Source organism: Petaurus breviceps, unplaced genomic scaffold (genome assembly GCF_028583685.1).
Source record: "Petaurus breviceps papuanus isolate PSGF00001 unplaced genomic scaffold, PetGlider_PUasm1.0 84, whole genome shotgun sequence".
Taxonomy (NCBI): domain Eukaryota; kingdom Metazoa; phylum Chordata; class Mammalia; order Diprotodontia; family Petauridae; genus Petaurus; species Petaurus breviceps.
The window spans coordinates 15707258-15732628 of NW_027186645.1; the positions used below are offsets into that span (position 1 = coordinate 15707258).

The 25371-nt window shown below is 39.4% G+C and overlaps 1 protein-coding gene across 5 annotated transcripts in view; it reads right to left on the bottom strand.

The window, feature by feature from the left end:
• The window catches only part of CTTNBP2 (cortactin binding protein 2), a 201426-nt gene extending 176640 nt beyond the window's left edge, over window positions 1-24786 (bottom strand). For 2 of the 5 annotated variants that reach the window (XM_069107095.1, XM_069107091.1), the window contains exons 1-2: window positions 24468-24785; window positions 5936-6043 (exon numbers count right to left, since the gene is read on the bottom strand). In XM_069107095.1, coding sequence (XP_068963196.1) covers window positions 5936-6043; window positions 24468-24557 — 198 coding nt within the window. In that variant the 5' untranslated portion in view covers window positions 24558-24785. Of the gene's footprint in view, window positions 1-5935; window positions 6044-24256; window positions 24292-24467 lie in introns of those variants that run through there. The other 3 variants (XM_069107092.1, XM_069107093.1, XM_069107094.1) reach the window with 3 other exon arrangements.
• Window positions 24787-25371: the final 585 nt, after the last annotated feature.

The following is a 25371-nucleotide window of genomic DNA, read 5'->3' on the forward strand; positions in this document are numbered from 1 at the left end:
TAAAAAGGGTAACCAGGGGTGAGGAAGCTGTGACCTCAATGTCACATATGATCCTTTAGGTCCTCAAGCGTGGCCCTTTGACTCAATCCACTGACCACATGTGACCTAGAGGCTGCAGTTTCCCCACATCTGGAACCATTAAACTGCCACACTTTTCAGTAAGCAACTTAACCAAAAGGTTAACGATAAAAAGAACAGACTGTCCTATCATTTTATAGCTATTCAGGAGACTTGGCCTAAGAGAAAAACATATATTTAATTCTTTGCATGTGATCTGTTATGTGAGATACAGTGAACTTTCCAAGATGACCTCTTTGTTCTATCAGATCCTGAGACAAAGATTTGGGGGGGGGGGGCGGAGTTAAGGTTTAATGTGAAAGATGAGAAAGTTAAGAGTTTCTTAGCTCTTCATAGTTACTTAAATGCTAAAACATTTTGCTTTTACTGAAAAATATGTGAAAACTGATAACATGAGGAGTCTTGAATTGCTAAATTTGAGAGTGTAACTGAAGGAAGCAAGCAACAGTCCTTAAGGGAAAATGATGATTTGTGTTGTCAGCATCATAAAATTGTACCAGATTTATTAATCTAGTCAGAAGATGTGCCTGTCTTTGAAAGCCATTACCTTGAAATGAAGTCATAACCTTTTTTTGTGCTTAAATTTTTAAAAAACAGTTTAGATTTTGCAAGTAGGGAAAAAAGAGAGATGTATTCACATGAATATTTAAAAGCACTGATTTAGGGAAAGAGTCTAAACCCAGTAAGTAAATCTGAATTAACTCAAGATTAAAGCATCCATTCAAAACAATTTGTTTTAAATGCATAAAAAATTTTAATGGCCACAATTTGAATTTAGTAATAAATTACAGCCATTTAAGTTTCAACAAAGCTTAACTATAAATTTGTGTTCTGGGTCCATGCCACAATGTTGCACAACAGAGACTGTGAGAAAACAAGGTCTTCTGCATACTTGGAGTAATGAAAGCTCTTAGAAGTTAGAAAAAGTAAACACTTATGTGCAAATCTAGTATAATTCTGGAATTGGATATTTTCAGAGAGAATCATCATTACTACAAATGCCCAGTTTTTGTCTGTGCCATTACAGGGATCAACACAGTTTTTGTTTTAAAATAAAAAGTGAATCTTTGATGCAATATCCCATGACTGAATTGCTAGCCTACTTATTTATCCCACTTCAGTACATAGTTTAAAAATCTGACAAGTGCAAATACCAGTATTTGCACAAATACAGAATGGTCTGAGTATTTAAAAAGAATTTATTAGTGATTTTAAAAATATGTAACTCTTTTTCATTCTTATCAGATAAAAACAGTTTATTATAGTGCTGGTTGGTGACTGATCAGACATCAGAACATTTCAATTCTTACTTCAGAGATTTTATCTATTTTCTCATAATGCTAAATGCGACTAAAGGTTAGCATCATTCTTCCTTTCTCCAGAGACATTTTCTCTCCAAATGGCATTCTTCAGCTAAGAAAAAAAGGCCATTAAAAATGACAGAGCAAGGATTTTTTTTTTTTGCTGGCTCCAAGTACTCCTCAATGGCAAAGAATCAATTGCTAATGAAAAACAAAGTCATTAAATCATAAAACTGAATTTTCTGTAACTCCTATATTTTCCCAAATTCTGATATGATAAAGATCCTACCTGCTTTTAGATAAGGTTAGATCAGAATGCCTGTAGTGTTGCTTCAACCTCTACAATCTTCCCTTCTTAAGTATTTACTTCATAAATCAGTCAACAAGAATTTATTAGTAGTAACTATCATTGTGCCAAGCATACTAATAAAAAAGCTGACAGTTCTTGCCCTCAAGGAGCTCATGTTATGCTGAGGAAAAGATTTTTGTAGATATGTAAATGTATATGAGTGTATATGTGTATTTTTATACATGCATATATATGTTTATATGTATGTGTATATATACATATTTTATACTCAAACATAGAGAGAGCACACAGATGTATAGAGCCCATATGTGCTGTATATACACATACAGACACACATGTATAGAGCATATGCATATATTGCACATATATGTATACAATACATAAAATTTATTAAACACCTAAAAAATACAAAGTATTTTGGAGAATGTAGAGGAAGGTTAAAATGAGCAATTATTTCATAAGAACTAGGCATGAAAGTAAGAACTAATAAAAGAAGCAGGGTTGGTAAAACTGGAACCTTTTGCTCATCTCAGTTAAAGAAGAAACAATGGGTACATCTGGAAGGGCGTGGTAGTCTTCTGAACTTGTAGAGAGGTGAGAAAACTGGGGGATGGGATCAGGAAGGGACTTTTCGTGCTTGGATTAGGATATAGGAGGAGGGAGAAGTTAAGGGAGGGACTAGAGGCGTGGGTAAAATAAGGACATGATTACTTTATTATATATTTAAAAAGGAATAGCAAATTGTACATAGTAGATCTGCAATTTCATGTGCAATCATCTTTTATTATTATTATTATACAATGCTATGGGGGAAAAAAATTAGGGGAAAAGGAAAGGTCTCTGGAAGGAACCAGAACTTGAGCTGACCTTGAAGAGAGATTAGAGTTTCCAGAGGAAGAAGTGGGAAGGGAGATCATTTTAGGGATGGCAACAGCCTATGTAAAGTTATGAAAGTGGGAGATAGAGCGTCATGTATGGAAATCAGGAAGTGGGCCAGAAAAAACACAGTGCATGAGAGGTAGTGCAGCCTAGGGAGAAAGGACAAAGCTGTACTGTGAAGGCCTTTACATTTTAAACAGATACATTTATTTTTTTTTTTTTACCCTAGAGACAACAGGGAGCCACTAACGTTTCCTGAACAGGAGAATGAGATAGTCAAGCGTGTTTTTTAAGATCATCAATTTATCAACTATATGGTGGGTGGACTGGAGAGGAGATACTGGAGGCCAATTAGGAAGCTTCTGTAATAGTACAAGGTAATGACAATTATGAACTGGGGAGGGGCCATGTGAGTGACGGGGTAGTGGAGAAGTGCATGAAAAGAAAGAGATGGGGGAAAAGATGTTGGAGAAGTAAAACCAAGAAGATCTTGCAACAGAGTGGGTATGGGAGGGTACGTGAGAAAGAAGAGATAAGGGTAATTCCCAGCTTGCAAACCTGGGTGACTGGAAGAATGGTATTGCTTTAAAGAGAAATAGGAAAGCTAGGAAGAAGGGTGGGTTTGGAAACAAAGCTAAGGGGTTTTGTTTTGGATAACTTAAGTTTGAAAGGACAATGGGGTAAAGATACCCATCAAGCAGTTTGCAATGTGAGACTGGAGTTCGGTTGAGAAATAAGGGCTGGATAAATAGATTTGGAAGTCGTCTCCATAGAGGTGAGAGTTGAACCCTTGGAAGCTCATATGATTAAACAACAGAGAAAATAGGAGAAAGTGCACAATGTAGAAACATATTTTTAAGTATCTATAATCACATCATTCAGAAAAATCAGCATCTTTCAGAAGCAGCTTCATGCACAGTGGAAAAAAATCCAACTAACCCCAGTTCCAGTTGCAAGTCTGCTACTATCTGTAACATGGAGAGGTCAGACTAGATGATCTCCTAGGTCCCTTAGCATGTAAATCATGCTCTTTCCTCTACTGTTATTTGTATATGATGACATTGCCCTTTAAGTCTATCAAAAATTACATGCAATTGCTTACAAAACCCATAAATACACAAAGCCCATTGAGTTCCCTTAAGGTTTGTATGCCAGGTACAGAAATAAGTTATCACAAGGAGTTAGTTACACACTAGACAGCATCTCCCAGGATAATTGTGAAAAGGATAGAGAAAAAGCTAGGCTACAGACAGATTATTCCACTTTGTTTGGTCAGAACAAATGACTCAATCAGCCTCAATAGGGAGCTCTGCATTTGTACCCTCTCCCATCTAATCTATGATGGTTATTTGGATGGCCATCATTCTGTTCTGTGCCCACATTAAGCATTCTAGTAAATATATCTTTATTCAGTGATCATTACACATTGAGATAGAAACAAAATGAACACCACAGCACCAAGCCAACCATGAAAATGCTCAGCAAGACTCATCATAAAAAACATTCTTGTAATTTTGGACTTAAGTATCACTACTCCAAGTACATTCCTTCTTTCCTGAAACATCTTATCTTCTTTCTTTGAACTGAATTACTCCAACCAGCATTCCTGTTTCCTAGTTCACCAATTCTGGAAAGTATTTGCTGTAACCAATTTCAGAAGGTACCAACTTTTTCTGAATTCCATGCCTGCTTTCTCCATGTTCCACTGATTGGAGGTTGGCATATCCTAAGGTTTGCTACAATCCATACCTTTCTATCCACCTAGCCCATCTTCTCACCTACCTTCCTTCAGTACTAGTTAGAGAAGAAAGCTCACTTTTGATTCACAAAACACTGTCTTCCCTATATACTTTTACATGAAAGGAACAAAATTCAAGAAAAGTGCTAAAAATACAAAAAAAGACAAAGAAAAAAATCAATCCCTGATTTCCAGGAGCTTACAAAGTAATGGGGGTTGTGATGGGGGAAGGGAGGGAGATAGAACAACTTCCAGAAGACTAAGTACAAACTTCCCATTTCAGAGGGAAGGCATTAAGGCTTCTTGCACAAGGTGGATCTTTAACTGAAACTTGAAGAAATCCAAAGCAACCAGGAGGCAGAGGTGAGGAAGGAGAGAATTCCATATATGGGGGCAGCCAATTAAAAGTTTTGGGGACTTGGGGGAGGCTAGGTGGCGCAGTGAGTAAAGCGCCAGCCCTAGAGTCAGGAGGACTCGAGTTCAGTTCTGGCCTCAGACACTTAACACCCACACAAAAATACTAGCCGTGTAACCTTGGGCAAGTTACTTAACCCCAATTGCCCTCCAAAAGGCAAAAAAAAAGTTTTGGGGACCAATTACCCAAGAAGTGAAGAATTATCAAACAGCATGCAGCCTGCTAAGGTATAATGTCAATAATGATAATAAAGCACAATTTTAAAACCTACTATGTTCTTATAATAATAAGCTACAGGTGGCATTGATGAAGGTGACCAGCTGAGCTATCAAACATCTAAACTGACTGAACCAGCTTTCATTCTCCTTCAGATCTTTGTCGAGAATAGCAGGGGCTTTCAGGACTTATTCTTCCTAGGCTCATACATACTAGGGAACTGAATCTGGGGGGCTATTCTCTTTTTCCCACAAATTATCCCCTCAAATGTACAAAATATCTATGCTCTTTGAGCGATGCCATTGCTAGGAACCTAATTTCAAGGAGGTCAAAGACATAAACAAAGACTTCATCTAAAATATTCATTGCAACACTTTTTGTGGTAACAAAGAACTAGAAACAAAGGGGAGGCCCATCCATTTGGGAATGGATAGAGGATTTTTGGTACAAGAATGTAATGGAATATTCTTGGGCCATAATAAAAACCAACAAGTATAAGGAATTCAGAGAAACACAGAAAGACATATATACGTTGATATAGAGTGATGAAAGCCAAACCAAGAAAACAAGATACACAATTACGCCAATGTAAATAGGAAGAATAATAATGGTTCATCTTGGCCAAAGGAAAGATGAAAAAATGGACTATGTTCCTTTCACTGAAGAGGTGAAGAATGATAGGCATGGAATATTTCATATGCTGTCAGAGTCAATGTGTTGGGTGGTTTTGCTGGATTTTTTAAAAAATATGTTACATTAAAGAGAGGTTTACTGGGTAGGACAGGGAGGGATACATTAAGAAATTAATGTGATATGAAAAGAAAAGTCATCAATAAAACGTTTTACCCCAAAACCCTCCAAAACCACTATAGATGGAATATGACACTTGAAGCTGTTTGACCAAATAGAAATCAAAGGAGTTTAGGGGCTATCCCTTGGTAGAAGGATTAATTATACCTGGATTTTACCACAGCAATAGAATCTGAAAAGAAACTTACCCTCAAGGCTTCTATGACTAGGTCTCTAGCTTCCAGTTCTCCTTCCATTACACTGAGAAGCATTCGCAGCTCTGGTTTACTGAGTGTGTCCACATCAAATTCTTTTTTCTGCAAAGGAGAAATAATGTGTTGAAAACACCACTTTTTAAAAGAAATATGTGGCTCAGCTCAACATTTCCATTCTCCAAATGTTATAAAAATAGCCTAGCAATTTTTATTCCAATTGTTTGGCACATCCATGGTTGGACTATCCCACCAGGCATTTGGATAATTGCCCGGTGGCAGCTGGGTAGTCCTCATCCTTCAGGAATGGAAGGTGGAAACGGAATGGCCAGCAGCCAAACTCCATCTCTGCCCTTAAATCCATCAACCACCATCAAAAGTTCTCCCTCCAAGGAGCTTCCCCAGCATATGGACAATATTTTCCAAATGGAATTATTTGGACAACATCAGAATACTTCCACCAGTCAGGCAGATTCAAGGGTCCCAGAGCCCAGGCTAGTACTCAGGTCCACTGAGCCTACAGTAACTCACATTCTCACATCACTTTAATTAAGGTTTACAAAGTCATTTCCTCACAACCACCCTGTGAGGCAAATTTTGCAAGTATTATTAACCCCATTTTTATAAATGAAGAAACTAAATTTTTTAAAGACTAATTGACTTAACAAGTCTTGTTAGAAGATGGAGGTATAGTAGGCTGAAGTACATAGAGAGCAGGCATATTTCATTCCAGGGAGGATCAAGTTCAATTTCCAGAACGAATCCAATATGAAAGACCCTCAAGATTATGCAATCCCTGGATCTTTCATTATCTGAACAGAAACTGCCACCCAGTAATACAATACATTTCTTGTAGAGCAGTATATAATTTGAATATTTGTAAATTGGATTTTTTTTTAAAGTCTTGCAGTGGGTATTTTCATATAGCCAATAAATACTCTCTCAATTTTATGGCATGAATTCATTTTCTGCCCACATATTGTCTAAAAGTGGCAAACTTTTTTTTAACAACGAGGATAATTATAGCTAGTATTTATGTAGCATTTTAAGGTTTCCAAAATGCTTTACAAAGATTAGCATGCGATTATTATTCTCATTTTACAGGTGAGGAAATTGAAAAAAAAAAAAAGAGGTTAAGTGACTCTCCTAGCCTCACACTGCTATGAAGTGCCTAAGGAGGGATCTGAACTTGGGTCTTCCTGTAGGTTCAACATTCTACCCACTGCACCATCTGGTTGCCTATTCTAATGGGACTAGTTAGTGCATCTTCTCTACAGGAACCATCTTCCAGGTCATCAAATCCATTCCATTTATGCTCTTACATAAGATTTTTAAGAACAGGAATAAATAGAGCTATTAAGTTTCCAAGAGAGTGTTTCTATCAACCAACAACTGACTGCTCTAAAACACAGCATTGTGCTATGGCGGAACAAGATATGGTTCTGATCTAATGTTAGTATCTTTCTGGACCCATCCTGCCATCTATACATGAAATTGCACTCCTATCATAGGATCACAAATATAGAGTTGTGAAAGATACTATAATAAACCAAATGCCTCTATGATCCTGTGTAGATTTAAGTCATAGAGAGGGTATGGGACTTGGCCAAGGCCATATAGTAATAGGAAACAGAGGCAGGATTTGCACCCAGGTCTTCTGATTCCAATCTCAGCATTCTTTGCACCACAGAATGCTGTAGCAAGGAAATATTGAAAGTAAAAGAGAGGAACACAGGTTACTAATCTGTAGGAGGGTGGCTAGTTGTTGCTAATGTCCTTAAGGTAAGTTTGGGTCATTTTTTTTTTATTACTCTTAGATCAACAATAGGTACTTGGAGAAATGAGAAGAGAAAAATTAAGTTGGCAAAAACAAAAAGAATGTGTAGCCTTAGAGATCATCTATTTCCAAATCTACCTTAGAGCCTTGCTCTATATATATGAAAATAGTTAAAATCAGGAGAATGTATGTTTTTAACAGGTAAAGACAAGATATATTTTCTAAGAGCCATTTCTTTGGAAATCTTTTAACCCCGGTCCAATAATTTTAACATCTTGACCATAAAAAAAGACAGATACTTGTTTTTTTTTCCCACTGAGCTGAGAGGAGCTGTTATTTATGTGTTGTGTTTAATTAATGTTGCTTCAGCTTCTTTTAAAGACTTGAATTAATTATCTTCCAAAGCTTCATAAACCAAATACTCCATCTTACCAATACACTCACTTTTCGTATTCTCTGCCAGCTGAACTAACCTACTACTAGCGGCTCTATGTACAAGACATTAGACATCCCTCCTCCGTGTCGTTCCACAAGTGATCTACCATATCTGGAATATGACCCCTCTTCATCTCATTCTCACAGAATCTCTGCCTTCCAGGGGCCACATCCTACCCAAGTCCTTGCCTGATCTCCCTAGTTATTTGCATTCTCTCTTGAAATTGTTTTGCATTATTTTGCACACACACTGACCTTACTTATTTGTTTATATGGTATATCTTGCAGAAGAATATAAGCTTTGTGAGGGCAGAGACTATTTCAGTTCTGGTCTTTGTACCCTCAGCACCGAGCACCATGCCTTACACAGAATGGGAACTTAATAAATGCCTGTTGAATTAAGGAATGACAAAGAGTATAATGTACTACAGGGATGCTGATTTGTATTGGAGATCAAGGCATCTGACCTGGTTATATCACCTCATTAAGTGATCAAGGGTAATAAAAACACATCTCCGTATCTAGTTTCCTATCAATACGATGGCCCATCAATAGAATCCTGGCATAATAAAACCTTGATACACCACAAATTCACACATACTACAGGTGCAATGCCTATGAACAAAATAATATACTATGTATATCCCAGGAATAAACCACTACAGTAATCCTAGTCCTCCCGACTCCAGGGCCGGTGCTCTGCTCACTGCACCACCTAGCCACCCCAAGGTGTATCATTTTAAAACTCTTTATTCCTACTCCTACAGAAATGCTATCAATATTAAAAGGCATGTATATGAAGATAACTAAAAGTTTTCAAGGTGTTCTACAAATAAACTCAAGGTATTTTGACCAAACTGGAAGGGAAGGAATAAGGGAATAATCATTTATATAGCAACTACAATATTCCAGGCACTGTGTTAAGTGCTTTCAAAACCATTACCTCATTTGATCCTGACAACAACTCTGTGAGATAAGTGCTATTATTATTTCCATTTTATGGTTTGGAAATGGAAGCAAATAGGTTAAGTGATTTGCCCAGGGTCACACAGAGAGAAAAATGTCTGAAGTCAAATTTGAAATCAGGTCTTCCTTACTCCAGGTCCAGCACTCTATTCCTTGTCTCACAAACTATCAGCAAGAAATATGACTTTATGGTTCTTTTTGTGTTGGCCAAGAACTGGAAATTGAAGAGATGCCCATCAATTGGGAAAATGGCTGAACAAGTTGAGGCATATGAATGTAATGGAATACTATTGTTCCATAAGAAATGATGAGCAGGAAGACTTTAGAAAAACCTAAAAATACCTGCATGAACTGATGCTGAGTGAAGTGAGCAGAACCAGGAAAACACTGTATACAATAACAGCGACATTGTGTGATGACCAACTTTGATAGACTTAGCTCTTCTCAAGCAATGCAAGAATCTAAGACAATTCCAAAAGACTCATGATGGAAAATGCTGTCCACATCCAAAGAAAGGACTATGGAGTCTGAATGCAGATCAAAACACATTATTTACTCTCTCTTTTGTTTTTTTTTTTTTGTTTCTTCTTTCTCATGGTTTTTCCCTTTGGTTCCAATTCTTTACAACATGACTAATATGGAAATTTTTTTTAAAGAATATAACTTTAATTTTTTTTCTTGAACATGGGTTTTATCAGTATAGACAGGTGGTGTGAGGAAATATCCTCTAGCAATCAACAAGCATTTATTAAGCACCTTCTGTGTTACACAAGGACCTTACATTTTATCCAGAGAGATAATATGTTCATAAATAACTACCTACAAAATAAACAAAACATAAATAATCAGAGGAAGGAAGAATGGGCTAAGAAAAAGAGATATATACTACCAAGTTTGGGCAGGGGATCAGGAAAAACTTCATGTAGGAAGTGGCACTGGAGCTGAATTTTGGAGGAAAGTAAGGATTTTAAAGGTAGAGATGCAGATATTCCAGGCAGGAGGCTAGCCCATGCAGATACAAGAGATGGGACATGGAAAGCTGTGTCTAAAGAGAAGCAAGAAGGCTAGACTGTAGAGAGTAATAAAGTACACAATGTACAATATATCTGGAAAGGCAGGTGGGAGCCAGGTTATGAAGTGTTGGTATTTGGTCCTAAAGGCAGCAAGGAGCCAATGAAATTTACTGAGTAGGGGAACTTTGGAAGGTTGGCTGGGGAAGGCATCTGTAGCAAGGAAGTCCAAGGAGGAGACTACTGCAATAGCATAGGTGAAAGGTAATGAGGGCCTAAAATAGGGCTGGGCCCATAAGGAAAGATATGAGAAAAGCTGGGGATGTAAAATTGACAAGACTTAAAAATTTAGTCTTTGATATTGCCTGGGAGTTGATCCCCAGAAGGATAAGTGCCTTGTTCAAAGTCACAAACTCAATGTGTACAGAAAGTCACACTTAAACTCAGATTTTCATGATACCTAAGCCAGCCCTCCATCCACTACATCCTGCTGACCCTTTTACTTTTGTACAAACGGAATTGCCAGATAAATAAATTTTGAGGTTATAAAGAAGAAAAATTGGTTGTAATCTCTTTTTACTAACCATTAAATCTGGGAGTTTTCTTCTCTAACTTTATTTTTCAAATTATATATTTTTGTGTTCAAGGAAAATAAAACAGTGTTAAGACATTAAGAAAAGAATGAAGAAAAGTTCAAATAAAAGTGAAATTGTCCATATCTTCGGGTGATAAGAAAGGTTGTCTAACCCCATTTTCCCCAATCATTCTCAAGAGAAATTTTCTCCAGATAAGAAGAGATATAAGTCAAGAGTTATCGAATAATGTTGTCTACAATTTAGAGGGGGAAAACATTATACATTATCCCCATTTCTCCCCATCTTATAAACAAAACAAACTCTTCACTTAATGCTGCCAACCTCTTAAGCTATTATTGTATCCTGTCTTTCTTCAACAAAGAGCTAGAAAAAGCTATTTAAGCTTCTCAACCCTTTGCAATCTGCCTTCTCACCTTCTCACTTATCAAACTGCTTTCTACATTACCAATGATCTATTAATTGCAATAGCTCATAGCATCTTCTACAATCCTCTTTCATGTTGCCTTTTTTATACACTGAAAATGTTTGTTGGTAGGTTTACAATAAAAGACCTTTTTTTTTAAGGGAATGGCCTTTTCACAGAGCTTACTTACTCTTTTGGAGCTCTCAGGAGCATCTCTTCTGGAGTTTTCATGCATGGCTCTCCTCTGGTTATCCTGCCTATCTGACTACTTCTCATTCTCTTTTCCTGGATCCTCCCTATGCCTCTTCCATGTCCCTGTTTTGAGTTCCCCAGGACTCTGCCCTTTCTAGAAGAGCTCATCAACTGCCATGTTTTTAATGATTGTCTCTATGCAGATGATTCCCAGAACTGTATCTTTCCAACTCATAGCCCTCCTGAACTTGCTTCCTGCACAACCAAATGCCTATTGTACATCTCCATCTGAATGCCCTGTAAGACTTCCTCAAACTCACCATAGAGCCCGACTTAGATTAGGGAAGACCTAGGTTCAAATCCTGTCTCTCACAACTACTTGCTGAAAACTCTGGGCAAGTCAGTTAACGCTCTGAACCTCAGTTTACTCATCCCTAAAATGAGGGGTTTGGAATAAACGGCCTCTCAAGTCTCTTCCAATTCTAAGCCTATGATTCCATGACTTCTCTATTCCCTTCTTACCATTTGTACCACCACCACTCTTGGTCAGACACTCACCACTCTGCTAGACTACTCCAACAGCCTCCAAATCAGTCCTCTGCCCTTTCCAATTCATCCTCTACACAGCTGCCAAATGTATATCCTCAAAGCATTGGTCTGACCACATCATTACCCTGCTCAAGAAAATCCAGTAGCTCTTTCTGTTGTCTCCAAACTCAAAAACAAACTACTTTGGCTTTTAAAGTCCTTCCTGATCTGCCTCCAAGCTGACTTTTCCACATAGTACTCTCTTTCAGGGATGCTATGATCTAGCCAAATTGAACAATGTGCTGTTCTCCGTTCACTTCATTCTATCTTCCATCTCTAGTCCTTTTTGCACAGGCTATCTCCCAGACCTGAAATGCACTCTTTCCTCACCTCTAATTCATAGGATCCCTCTTTTCCACCAGAGCTACAGTCCAGAAGCCAACCTCGTTCCTTAAATGTACCCCATCTGGACCCTTGCAGCTGCTAGCGCAGCTAGCAATTTCTACATGTTTCCTTCCAACAAAACACTTTTTAAGAGCAGGGATTGTTTAATTTTGGGGTGGGGGGGTTTAATGCTGACAGCTAGCATAGTGCCTGGCATATAGATTCTTAATCTTAATTGGACTTTCTGAATTAATTAAAACAGAGTGCTCACTAAATCATTCAAAATGGCATTGATCGGCAGAACCAAGATAACAGTTTATTTGATGACCACATTCACTGTAAAAGAAAATCACACTCAAATACCTCACAATTCAGATGAATGCATTGCCCAATTGTGACTTAGGCAGGCTGATGGTAAAGCATGGTTCCCACTTCCTGGAAATGAGGAGGTACATTATATGGGCAGAATGAAGCATACAATTTCAGTCACGGTCAAGGTATTGATTTGTTTTGCTAGACTGTATTTATTTGTTACCAGGGAGGTGGGGGAGGGGAGAGTAAGGGGGAGAGAGCGATCTTGGAAGATGATAGTGATATAAAAGAAAGAGGCTTAGTGAAACATTAAAGGTAATCTCAGTACACAGTTTTAAAGAATAAGATTTATAGATGGTGCTTCATTTTCCCACTTCCTTTCAATTAAAGAAAAAAATTACTTTTCAATTCTACAGAGGCCTGAAAAGCACTCACACATTTCATCTCTATACTCTTATTTCCTAGCCTGTGATATCTACCAAGAAAAATACTCAGGGCTGGGGGCAGGAAGAATTTTTATTTTATCACCTCGTTGTAAAGCTCTGTGTAAGTAAACTAAAGGTACTCTGGCTGGCCTCTGGAGAAGCAGCTGGGACACAATGATCCCACAGAGCACAGTACTTATGGACAAAAAGTACATCCTTAAGAAAAGGCAGTCCATTAAATCCACATTTAGTATAGTTCTGTTTTCAATCGCTCTGGATCATTTGGGAAGGAAAAAAATCAGCTCTGTTTTGGCTTTCTCTGGCTAAGCACATATCAGATTGACAAAAACCATCACTGAGCTAAGAACGTTCTAATTGCCACTGCCGAAATTCGGCACTGGCCAAGCTGACACCTCCCAGGCAAGAGTAAAGTACTAACTGTGCCAGCAGATGCAATGGGAACAGCCAAGTGCTCTGGCCACATGGCGTCAGACGGGGAGAGAGCCCAGGTCTGCAGACAGCAATGTCCTAAGAAAGCACATTGTCCAGTCCCTTCACTTTACCTCCGAGGAAATGAAGCTCCAGGGGAACTCAATGGGCAAAGCCCTTCTAAACACCTCCTCTCCAGCTCTCTTCCCCCTCACACTGCACCCTACACACTCTCTTCAGCACAGCGACAAAGGCTCCCTTGCTGTTCCTTGAGCAAAATATGCCATTTCCCTTCCCAGCTTCCCTGTTTTCTTTCAAATCCCAGCTTAAGTCCTACATTCTACAGGAAGCCTTTCCTCCAATGGCTTAATTCAAGTGCTTTCCCTTGATTATTTCCTATTTATCCTACTTAGAGCATGTTTGCTGTTTCCCCCATTAGAAATTAGAGCTCCGGGAGGGTAGGACCTGTCTTTTGCCTTTCTCTGAACTGAGCAGAAGGCCTGGCACATACATTGGAGTAGTTTAATAAATATTTCCTGACTTGCTGAGTTGTCCAAGGTCACAAAGACAGTGAGCCTCAGAGATAGGATCTGAAGCCAGGTACACTGACTGCAAAGTTAGGGCTCTTCACTCAAAACCACAATGGCCTCTTTACTTTGGGAAGCATTCTGTTAGACGTGGCAGGGCAAGACCGAAGTCGGCCAACTTGTGCAGGGTAAGAGGATCTCCTCCTAGCATGAAATATTGGTGGTAAAAATAGAAGGTATGAAGACGGGCTACACTTCAAAGCAGAAGAATGACCTGCATCTTTCTACATGCTGCAACAGTGAATTCTCCAAGAAGCAATCCAGAGCCCAGTTAGTTGTTCTAGAAAGTTAGCACAGGAAACATCATGTTGAAGTGGAAAGAACAATGGATGGGACCTAGGAGACATGGGGTCTAGGACCAGGCCTGCCATTGGCTAGTTGTGTAATCCTGGGGTGTCACACTTACTCTAAATCTCAATTTCTTCATCTATAAAATTAGAACAGGTTGAGCTGGATCAGTGGCATCCAATTTTTTTTTGTCACTTGATCAGAAATCCATGTATGCAGCCTGCATCCTTTTAAAAATGGCTAACAATAACACACAGCCCATTAGCTGTTTCAAAATATGCATTTTCCTGCCTCCTCCTCCCCCCCACCCCAATACTGTACCAGTAATACAGAAGCAATACACGAGAGAATTTGAGTGGCAGCTGACCTCTAGAACATTCCTTGGGGCTACCGTCCCAGATAGATCACTAGATTGCAGGAAACTTCTTATATAATTATCTGTGCCTAAAATATTGTTCTAAAGGGCCTAGAAAATTCATTTAAGCCATTTTCTACAGACTTATCTTTTCATCTTAGTATGCAATATTTTGGTAATAAATATTTATTATTATTAGGTAAAGGGTATGGAATAGTGGGACACCACTAGATTTGGAGTCAGCAGACCTTGGTTGGAATCCTGGTTCTATCACTTACAACCTGTGTGACCTTAGGCAAATCACTTCATCTTTCTATGACCCAGTTTTGTCATCTGTAAAATGAAAATGATCGCTAAGGTTCCTTCCTCCAGCTCTAAAATTCCATGAGCTGTGATCTTACGGTGCTAATAATTATTAGAACATTTAGAAACTGTCCACATTGTTTTCTTCTAGCTGATTCAATGTTTTTATCTAAGGATGTGTGGTTTTGCAGCAACTTGGAAGAACCGATGGGAAAAAGAGAAGAAAGCAATAATGAGTCTTTTGCAATTTGTGGGCAAAGACCAAATTTTGAATACTCTGAATAAGGAGAACGACTAACATCCTAAAATTCATCCTTCCAGCTGAGATCAAGAATACATTTTCTCCAAGTCACAAAATTGACATTGTATCCAACTACAATGCTGAGGTGTCCTAATAGAAGTAATCTTTTGAGAAAAATGCAGGGGGAAATGGCACTGAATATTTATTTCTAAAATGCTAGATCTTTCCAAGGCACTTTCAAACCACACAATCCCTCTTCACATCAACACTGCTTCATTGGTTAATACCTCTCTCCTCTCTTTTTTAAGTTTAAGGAACCAGAGCACAAGGAGCTAGGTTCTCAGGGTTTACAGATCATTAATTACAAATTTTTCTAATGGACCACAATGTCTCCTGAATGATTCGTACCACTCTTTCCTGCCTTCTCTCCACCTCTTGTTATTTGTATTTTCCCAAATCTCAACATCTCAGTGACAACCATGACCCCTCAAAAAGACCATTAAAAACTGTTCTTTTTTTATTTTAAAAAGAAAAAAAAGAAAACTATACTATTGCTTCCTTTGTGAGAGATAGGATGTAACTGTCTGTCTGCTTTGGTATAAAGCAAGAGTCTATGCAAACAGAGAAAACAACATGGCAGCCTTCATAGTCTTCAAAGCCACACTCACAGTTCCATGGTTCATTCTTAGAAGCAACTAAGTGGTCAACCTCTATTACTATAAACTGATGAAAACTGGAGTGATTAGGAATTAGTATAATCAACATAAGTTTACTGTGTTAAAAGTCATAGGGTTAAAATCAATGCATCTAAACATTTCAAGCTTGCCTATTTTAACTCTTCTCTGAACCTCCTCTTTCGACAAAACACATACACATAAACATATACATGCAGCCAAACAATCTGCACTTATGTTTAAGATAGCAAAGCAGCACATTGTATGCAATAAGGACAAGATCATGAAGCAATAAAACTGACTAGGAAACAGAAAGCAACCAGAACCTGCTACTGGGTCCAATTAAATGTGACTAAGAGAAAACTAAAATGAAAACCAGAGAACAAGCCAATGATGGAGACAGTCTCAGATATGTAACCAGGGCTAGTTCCTTTCTTTCTCCATAAGCTCATCACCTTTTTAGAAAAGGGCACTTCAGAGAGTACAAAGCAATGTTTCCTATTTCTATTTTTTTTGTCTTTTAGTGTTACAACAGTCCTGCTGAGGGTCTTTGTTTAAAATAACCTGCAGGAGCCAGCAATAAGATGAAATAAATGTTTAAAGGCTCAAATTGCATTTATAAATATTCTCTCCAAGATCCAGCTTGAAATGGCAAATCCCAACACTAATATTCAAAAGAGTAACCTGGTACACTGAGAGATTAAATGATGTGCTTTCAGTTGGAACTCAGACCTTCTAAAGGAATTCTGCTGTTGTCTAAATACAATATTAAGATTTCAAAGCAAAGGTACTCAGGAAATAAATATGCAGTCCCCACAGCAATATTAACTCAGCTATATTGCATTTGCTGGATGTAACATTTTAACTGGCACTTAGCCTACTGAATGAATGCAAATATTTAATACATTCAGTGTGAGCAAATAAAAAGAATTAAAAGGCTACTGACTGGAAATCACATGGCATTAAGATGGTTCTCAATATCTGTGTGTATGGTTTTTACTAACATCAAGTCAGGTCATGGTCACAGTTATGACAGCAGAATGACTACTATTATTAACACAACTGGTTTACTTACATCTCCAGTGCTCAGCATAGGTACTCCTTAACTGATAAATCAGTGCTACCTACTTCTTAATGTAATTTTACAAGCCTCAGCAATAACAAAGTTATTTTCTTTCTTCTGTTGCCCATTTGCAAAAAAGGACAAAGCAATACTGGAAATTAATGTAATGTTATGTCAGCTTTGCTTAAGATATTCAATAGAGAAATACGATCTCTGATCCAGTACTTGTGATAAGGAAGAAACAGGGAAAGACACGAAGGAGAGCATTATTCAAATTCTTCTTTGAGTGCATTTAATTAGTTAAATTTGCCCCACTATGGATTAGAATATAGGATCCTAGATCAAGTATGACTGAAAGGGACCTCACAAGCTACCTAGTAGTCCAACCTCCCTCATCTTTCAGGGGAGACAAAGAGGTTAAGTGATCTCTACAAAGTTATATAGGTAGTAAGCAACAGAGATATGATTTGAACCCAGCTCAAATCACTGTCAAATCTCTCTACTGGACCACAATGTATCCTGAATGATTCATACCAGTCTTTCCTGCCCTCTATCTACCTCTTAGTTGTATTTTCCCAAATCCAATATCTCAGTGACAACCATGACTCGTCAAAAGGCCTACCAAGACTGAAAGGAGAGTTCAGGATCCTTGGGAGTCAATGGGGGAAGAGGGTGAAAAGGAAGAATTGTCATTCCCACATTATCAATCCCTGTTCTTAATAAAAGGAAAAAACTGGTAGTCACATAAATGAAAATGAAAAGAGGGGCACAAGGCAAACACAAAGCAACCATGTAAAAAGGGAAGAAATAGAGTTAGACATGGGAAAGGGGAAGTTTTAAATAGGATATGAGAATCACCTGGGGAAAGGCAGAGAAAGACCAATGATGATGTTCACTGAATTAGCTACAATGATCCACTGCCAATCATTTGTTAACCCACCGGTCAATATTTCTCTTAATCTTAATATACACATAAATACACATTTAAGCTAAAAAAAAACTTCAGTAGTAATGCACACTCCCTGTTTTCTTTTCTATAATCAGGTGAGTTGTACTAATTTATCCAATACTTATCCATTCTGTGTTGTATAGAACAGTGTGTACTTTTCAAATGGCTGATATGGATCTATGGCTGTGAACTATGTTCACTGTGGAAAATGAACTGGCCTCTACTAGGACTAAATCCTAGCTTCCACAGTACTATATCTGCACAGCTTTATAGGTACATAACCAGACCTATGACTGCTTTTGCTACAGGGAGCTCCAGTGAAGAATTTCTTTGACCAATACACATCAGTGCTTTCTCTGCAAGGTATAGTCAGAGAGATGTCTGGGGCACTAAGAAATTAAGTTACATGTCATTCCACTTCCAAGAAAATTTTAAGGCAGTAGTGTCAAACTCAAATAGAAAGGAATCCTGCTAGGGAGCATACTGACTTAGAAAATCACAAGTTGACATTATCTATGTTGCCCTGCAATTTTTTTTTACTTTATTAAGCATTTCCCAAATACATTTTAATCTGGTTTGGCTCCACTTGGGAGTTTTTGGGTAGCTTGCAGCCTGAAAGTCTGACACCTCTGGTTTAAGGTACCAGACAATAGCCTTTAACAAAACAGCAACAAATAATATGGGGAAAAAACAATGAGGGGGGAGAGAATTAGCAATTTTTAAAAAATTATTATCAGATTGAAGAGGAAAGGTGACTGAGATGTTGGTAAAGTTGACAGATAATGCCTACTACATTCTGATGTCCATAAAATCTTTATGAGAATGATCTGTGTCTCTATAGATGATATCCTTGTTAAAAATATGAGAAAGGAAGAGATAGGTTTTTGCAGAGAATTTTGTGCAACAGACCACATGTCACCAATCACTAAGCAGACTAGCAAGTACAGAGAACACAAGAAGTATTTATTATCTGCTGATTACAAAAAGCATTTGATTTGGTAGAGCAAAATATAGCCCTTACAGGCCCTATTTCAACAGACGTCCTTCATACATATTTTAAAATGATACAGGAAGCCTTAATAGTTGCAACCATAGTGATAATTTTGCTCAGTGATGCTCTGATTATCAATGATAAACAAATAATAGATGAGGGACACACTATACCTCTGCATGCTCACCAAGGTTTACACTGTCATAGAGTTCATCCTGCAAAGGGTCCAAATAGAGCAGAAATTTCCTCTAGCTGGCAAGGTGTCATCTACATGCTACTATTTGCCGACCACAGTGCACTGCTGGCATCATCTCAGGATACTACAGGTCTCCTCCTCAGTAAGATATATGACCATTCAAAAAAGATTACCTTTGGGGTGGCTAGGTGGCGCAGTGAATAGAGCATCAGCCCTGGAGTCAGGAGGACCTGAGTCCAAATGTGGCCTCAGATACTTACTAGCCATGTGACCTTGGGCAAGTCACTAAACCCCAATTACCCTGCCTTCCCCTCCTCCAAAAAAAAAAAAAAAGATTAGCCTTGAAAAATCACACAAGAAAAAAAAAGCTGATAAAGACTACATATTGTCCAGATGAGAATGGGTGGCTAGATGGGCAGCCCACTTTATTAGCCCAAAAATATATTAGGCAAGCATTGCAGCTCAGCAAAGAGCCAGGCCTAGGACAGAATACAAGGAAGAGTGCAGCCTGAGTTATATTTGAAAAATTAAGCAGCACTTTCAATGATGGCCTAAGATGAGACCTAACATAAAAACTCATTTTTTTAAACACACTATTTCCCCCATAGTTCTAGATGGCTTCAAATCAAGGATAGCTGAAGAATCAAAATGCAGAGTGATATAAAAGACAATGGAGATGAATGGTGCATGTAAGTAGGCAAAAGCACCTCGAAATTACTTGAGAACATCGAGGAGTAATAAAGATGTAATCAGGAGAATGTGATATTAGAAAAGGTGGGTCTGTCAAATATGAAGAGTGAGGGATGATGATATATGGCCAGCCCAAGTGCTAGGCTAATATTCATGACATGTTAAAAATCGAGACAGGGATGTTAGCTCAATTTTTTATGGAGAATTTATGGGAGGGTATGGACAAAAATCACACAGAATTAAGAAAGCATTGGTAGGCTATGATTTATACCAGTGAAGGAGTTATTCAAACCTGTGGAGGAATTATTCACAAGAGACCATGAAAGCACTAAGATATGCATAACGATGCTTATGTAACCAAATTTTTAATGTTGGACTGAAGTTCTATTGTTTAAACTCTTCCGAGGATCAGACTTATAGTGTTAAGGACCATTTCAGCTCATCTAGTCCAACACCCTTATTTTACAGATGAGGAGACTAGTCAGAAAGACATTAAGTGACTTACCTAAGGTCACACAGCTTATAAATATCAGAGGTAAGATTTGAAACTACCTTTTCTCTGACTCTACCCCTCTAAACTCCAGCCCCCATTCCAATGCCCCATGCTGCCTACCTACTGACACTATTATGCTGGTAAAGGTTGCAGAGTTCAAAACTATTTCTAATCTGGGTTTGAGTTACAAAAACTAAGGATACTTACAACATCCCAGACTTTCCACTAATTGGATGACTTTGACCAAATCAGACATGTAGGGCCTCAGTTTCCTTGCCTATACAATTATTTCTAAGGACTCTTCAAGCAATAAAACATGACTATGTCAGCTGAGTATTTTTACTTTTCTCTAGCATACACTGTTCTAGATTACAGCTGTTTTCACTATTTCCTATGCTTGGAAGGCTCTTCTTCATCTCTCCCTCCTGGCTTCCTAAAAATCCCAGCAAAAATCCCATTTTCTACAGGAATCCAAGGTGATCCCCTTAATTTAGTGCCTTCCCTTGCTGATTAATTCCAATTTATCCCATATGCATCTTGTTTTTACATAGTGTTTTGTATGAACAATTTGAAAGCAGGGACTGCCTTTTGTCATTCTTAGCATCCCCAGCTAGATCAGTGCCTGGTATATAGTAAGCACTTAAATAAATGTTTACTGCCTGAAAAGGAGATAATGCATCCCGTAGAGCACTTTTCAAACTTTAAAATGCTATAGAAGTGTAAACTACCATTATTAAAGAGAAAAATGTCAAACCTTAAAAAAAATGTTAAATACCACACATTTCCCATCTTTGGGAAAGACTGTAAATCAGTAATTCCACAGTTTTTAATCCAGTAAATCTTTGTTTTCCCCTTTAAAAAGTGATAAGGCAAGGCATCCATCACATACAGCTACTCCATAACTACATTTTTGCTGTATTTTGAAAGAAAATGGCTTAGCAATAATTTTCATTTCAGTTAAGATAGATCTTTTCATTGCTTGCTCTACCCCAAAACTCACCTGCAAGACATCAGGAAATTATATAAAATGTGACTGTTATTTTTTTATTATTAATACTGTCATTGCAGGTGTAAGTCATTCAGTGATATTTAGCACTTTTAAACAAAATTGTTGCCTAAGTTTTCCCCTGGCACTATCACTATGACAACAAAGAACATACACTAAATCTTTTGCACACATACTGACTCCTTTCTTGGACTACCAAGGTCCAGGAAAGCCCAGAATGATCTCTGTCTCTCCTGTTTCTAAAATTAATTGGTGAAAATAGAAAAGCATTTTTTCCATGATATCCTATACATTGGGAGTTATTTCCACTGTGAAATGATAATATGAATTCCCAGAATCACAATATTTGGCTAAGGAATTGAAAACACTACCAGACTCCTGGAATGGTTGACAGCACTTGATAATTGATACGATAACACCAACAGTACTGGCAGTCTTAATTGTTACCATCCCTTTCAATGCACTGGCTAGGTAGGCTTTTAGGATTTAAATAGCTAAACAAAACTTTCACAACCTGAATTTAAAACACTCCCCTGGAAATCATATTAAAGTGAAAAACTATAAATTAAACTTGTTTCCAGGCAACCATCCAAATATATCAACTTTCAGAAAAAAAGAAAACCTAACTTCCAAAAAATAACCTAATTTGCTTTTAAGGATCATTTAAATCATCATTAGCAAAAGAAATACACACCCAGTTTGAAATAAAATGAAACTAGGTTTTTAAAAAAAAATATAAAAATCCATACTTTCCAAAACATACAGAATTTAAAATGTAGCAAGGACTCAATCAGCCAAGAACATGTAGGAGCTTGAAAATATCTCTTACTTTTAAACACTGGGTGATAAACTGCATTTGTGTGAAAATATCACCTCTCTAGTCCCTCTTACTTTAATTTAAAATTAGTCTTCAGGGCATCAACTAAACTGACAATTGTGACAGGCTGACAAAGAGTAAACAAACCTTCAGAAAAAAAAAACATTTTTTTAAAGGAAAAAAAGCTTTAACAGCTATTAAAAAAAAGCAGAGAGGTTACTTAGAAGGTAAACTGTAAAATGCTGAAAGATTAATCTCACCAAAACATATCTAGTCTAAAAGAATCTCTGGAAATAGAAAGCAGCTTAAGATTTTCTCTGGCTAGTCTCAAGATTAAACCTCAAACTAATTGCACACACGCACGCGTGCACACACACACCAACCTGACTCCTGGGATTTTATGAATTATTAAACAATAAAAAAGAGAACTAACATCAACATCACAAAAATCAACCTAACCATCCCCATCTGGATTTACGACCTAAACAAATATATATAAATCAGATACAGTCCATAAATCAAGTGTTTATGCTTTGCTTTACTTTCAGTGGGTGATTAAAGTCCTGAGGGTTACAACAAAGAAACTTATTCTAAGTATGCAATGAGATCTACAAAGTAAACCTTTTTAAAATTTTTTTTAAGAAGAAAAAATCTTTTTCACTTTCACTATCTCACCTTATCCATCACCACCCCAGGAAGATTCCTGGTCATTTTCAGTAACACATAATTGCTTTCTGGCTTACTAGCAGTCTCGATTGTGTTTCACGGGGTGGGGGGCTACTGGTCTTATTTTCCACAGCATAAATTGGACTATTTCGTTTGCCATCTTAATGCCTTATAAAAAATTCCAGTGTCAATAAAGGGATTCTTCTGAAACCTAGAAACCAAAATCTAGCAATTGCAAAAGTAGAAATCAATAGCTCTCCTACTCTCTTGAATCCTCACTTCTCTTGTATGTTCCTCCTTTCAGTCCTCATTCGGGCCCTGCATGCTCTACCTCCCTAGACCCCCGATACCGCTATCCCCACCTAACCACCACCCCCTTCCTTCTTCCCTCCCTACACCAGTGGTAAGGTTCTAGGGAGTTAAATCACATTAAGCAGGCTAGCTAGGGAAAGTTGAAAAGATTTTTGTTGTTTACTCTTGGCCCTGTCCCCTGTTTCTGACTGAAATATAAGCTCAGTTTAAGCAGTAAGAATCAAGAAGGAAGAGTGTATGGTACAAGACAGAAGGGTTGACAGAAATTATTTACTTCACTTCATCAGAACCCCACACTGCAAATAACTAAAGCAAGAGAAGGGCCATGGGAGGGCAGGCAGGCAGAGCTGGCCTCTTTTTTTTTTTAAACAGGTTCCACGCTGCTCTAAACAACCAGGCTTCCCTAAATATTGAAAACATTTTCCGTCTATTACATGGAGTTCAGCTCTATTCAACAGTAGGGGCTTTGTCACCTGCTCTGATTTCCACCCACAAGATAAAAAGATGCAGGCGGGGGAGGACAGGGGCAGGTATCACGGGACATATAGCCAAAAAAAAAGAGGCGATTTTAATGTCAAAAATTCGGTCTGAACCAGACTCTGTCTCAGTCTCCGTTGGTCTCTGTCTCTTTCCCTCCCCCCCCGCCCCAGCTTCTGTCAGCACAACTCTAAAAAGGGGAAACAAGGAGGGGTGAGGAGGGGGTTTCAAGGAGTCAAAGGAAGTGCCAATGCCCGGGCACTGGCAGCCCTGAGCCCAACCCACCGGTGGATTTCTGTGGTGACTTTCCCCAGGGGCATCTCCAAGCATCCTCAAACACACAATAGGCAGCTGCACACCTGTCCTATACCTAACTAGAGATCGTGCTCTTTCCCATCCCCTTCCCAGAACATTTCTTAGAACCCTGGCCAGGTGACAAGCGTCCAGCTCTAAGGCTCCCCCATACTTGACACAAACACACACACACACACACACATACCACAAACACACGCGCGCGGCAGAGATGCAAACAATAGGGGGTCAAGTTCGCTGGGAAATACATCACAATTCACCCTCGGCCAAACCAGCAGGGATTGGGGCGAGTGGGAAGGGTTGGGGGAGAAGAGGAGGGCGTGCAGAGAGGGTGGGACCGGGAACAGCAAGCTTAGGGAAAGGGTTCGGGAGGCTAGAGGGGTGGGCTCAGGAGAGGTGCCCCGCAGGGAAGGCTTGCCAAGGAAAACAGGAGGAAAGGACCTGGTGCTTTCCAGCTGTAGGGGAAGATCGGGAGCAACCCCCAGCCACCTTCCGCCCCACCCCTCCAGTTGTAGGGGTGTGGCGTGGGGACGAAAGGTATTCCCGGGAGGAAAGAAGGCTGCAGAGCCTGGTAGACCGCGGAACCCGCCACGTTAAGCCCCAGCACCCCAAACCACCGCCTGCAACGCGCCCACCCCAGGAGCTCGGTTACCGCCGCCGCCGCCGCCGCTGCCGGGGCTCCCGCCGGGTCCTCCGGGGTGCGGGAGAAGTCGGGCTCGCAGCTCGCCCCGTCCGTCGCCATCTTCCTGCTCTAACGGATCTGAATGCGAGCGCCGAGCTGCAGCTCCCCAGCTCAGCCCCCTCGCTCTGCACGGGAGGCACTTAACCCCCTGCGCGCCGGAGAGCCGGCCACACGGATGAGCGGAGAGGAGAGGAAGGAGTCGCGAGCGCCGCGCTCTGCACACCTCCCCGGCTCCGCACCCCCAGCCCGCAAAGCACAGCACACTCCTCCCCTCGCCTGCCCGCCCCCGCCACGCTTTAACCCGCTGCGCGCTGGAGCCCAGCCCAGTGCGGCGCCCCTGTGCCAGGGAGGGGCCCCGCAGCAGGGCGCAGGCGGGCACCCACGCTTTCTCGTGCTACAAGCCTCACTTCTTTCCGGCTCCAGGAACCCACGCGGCCAGGCATCCCAGTGGAAGGGTCTCTGGGGAGGGTGGGTGACCTTGATGGTATACCCGCCTCCTGAGTTTGAAAGACAACCCAAATCTCTACAAAACACACCCCCACTCCTTTCTCTTTGCAGTGAAACAGACTACAGATAAGCCGGGCCCTGGGGTTATGGGTTCCTCTAGGCAGATGGAGGAATCTGACGGACCTAACATAAACTGTCAATACATCCCTACGAGACAATGGTACGGAGTAAAACTCAATCTCAGGTCTCCCAAATCTTAACTCCTGAGCTAAGTCCAGAGTAATCGCTTTCCCTTCCTAACTGGGCACTACACAAAAGATAAAGCATTGTTTTCATCTTCAGAAATTTCCTTTTATCCCTCTGACAAAAGTCCCTTGTCAAACCTTATATCTCTCAAAGGACCAACTCTTTCCCTCCTCCAAAGGGT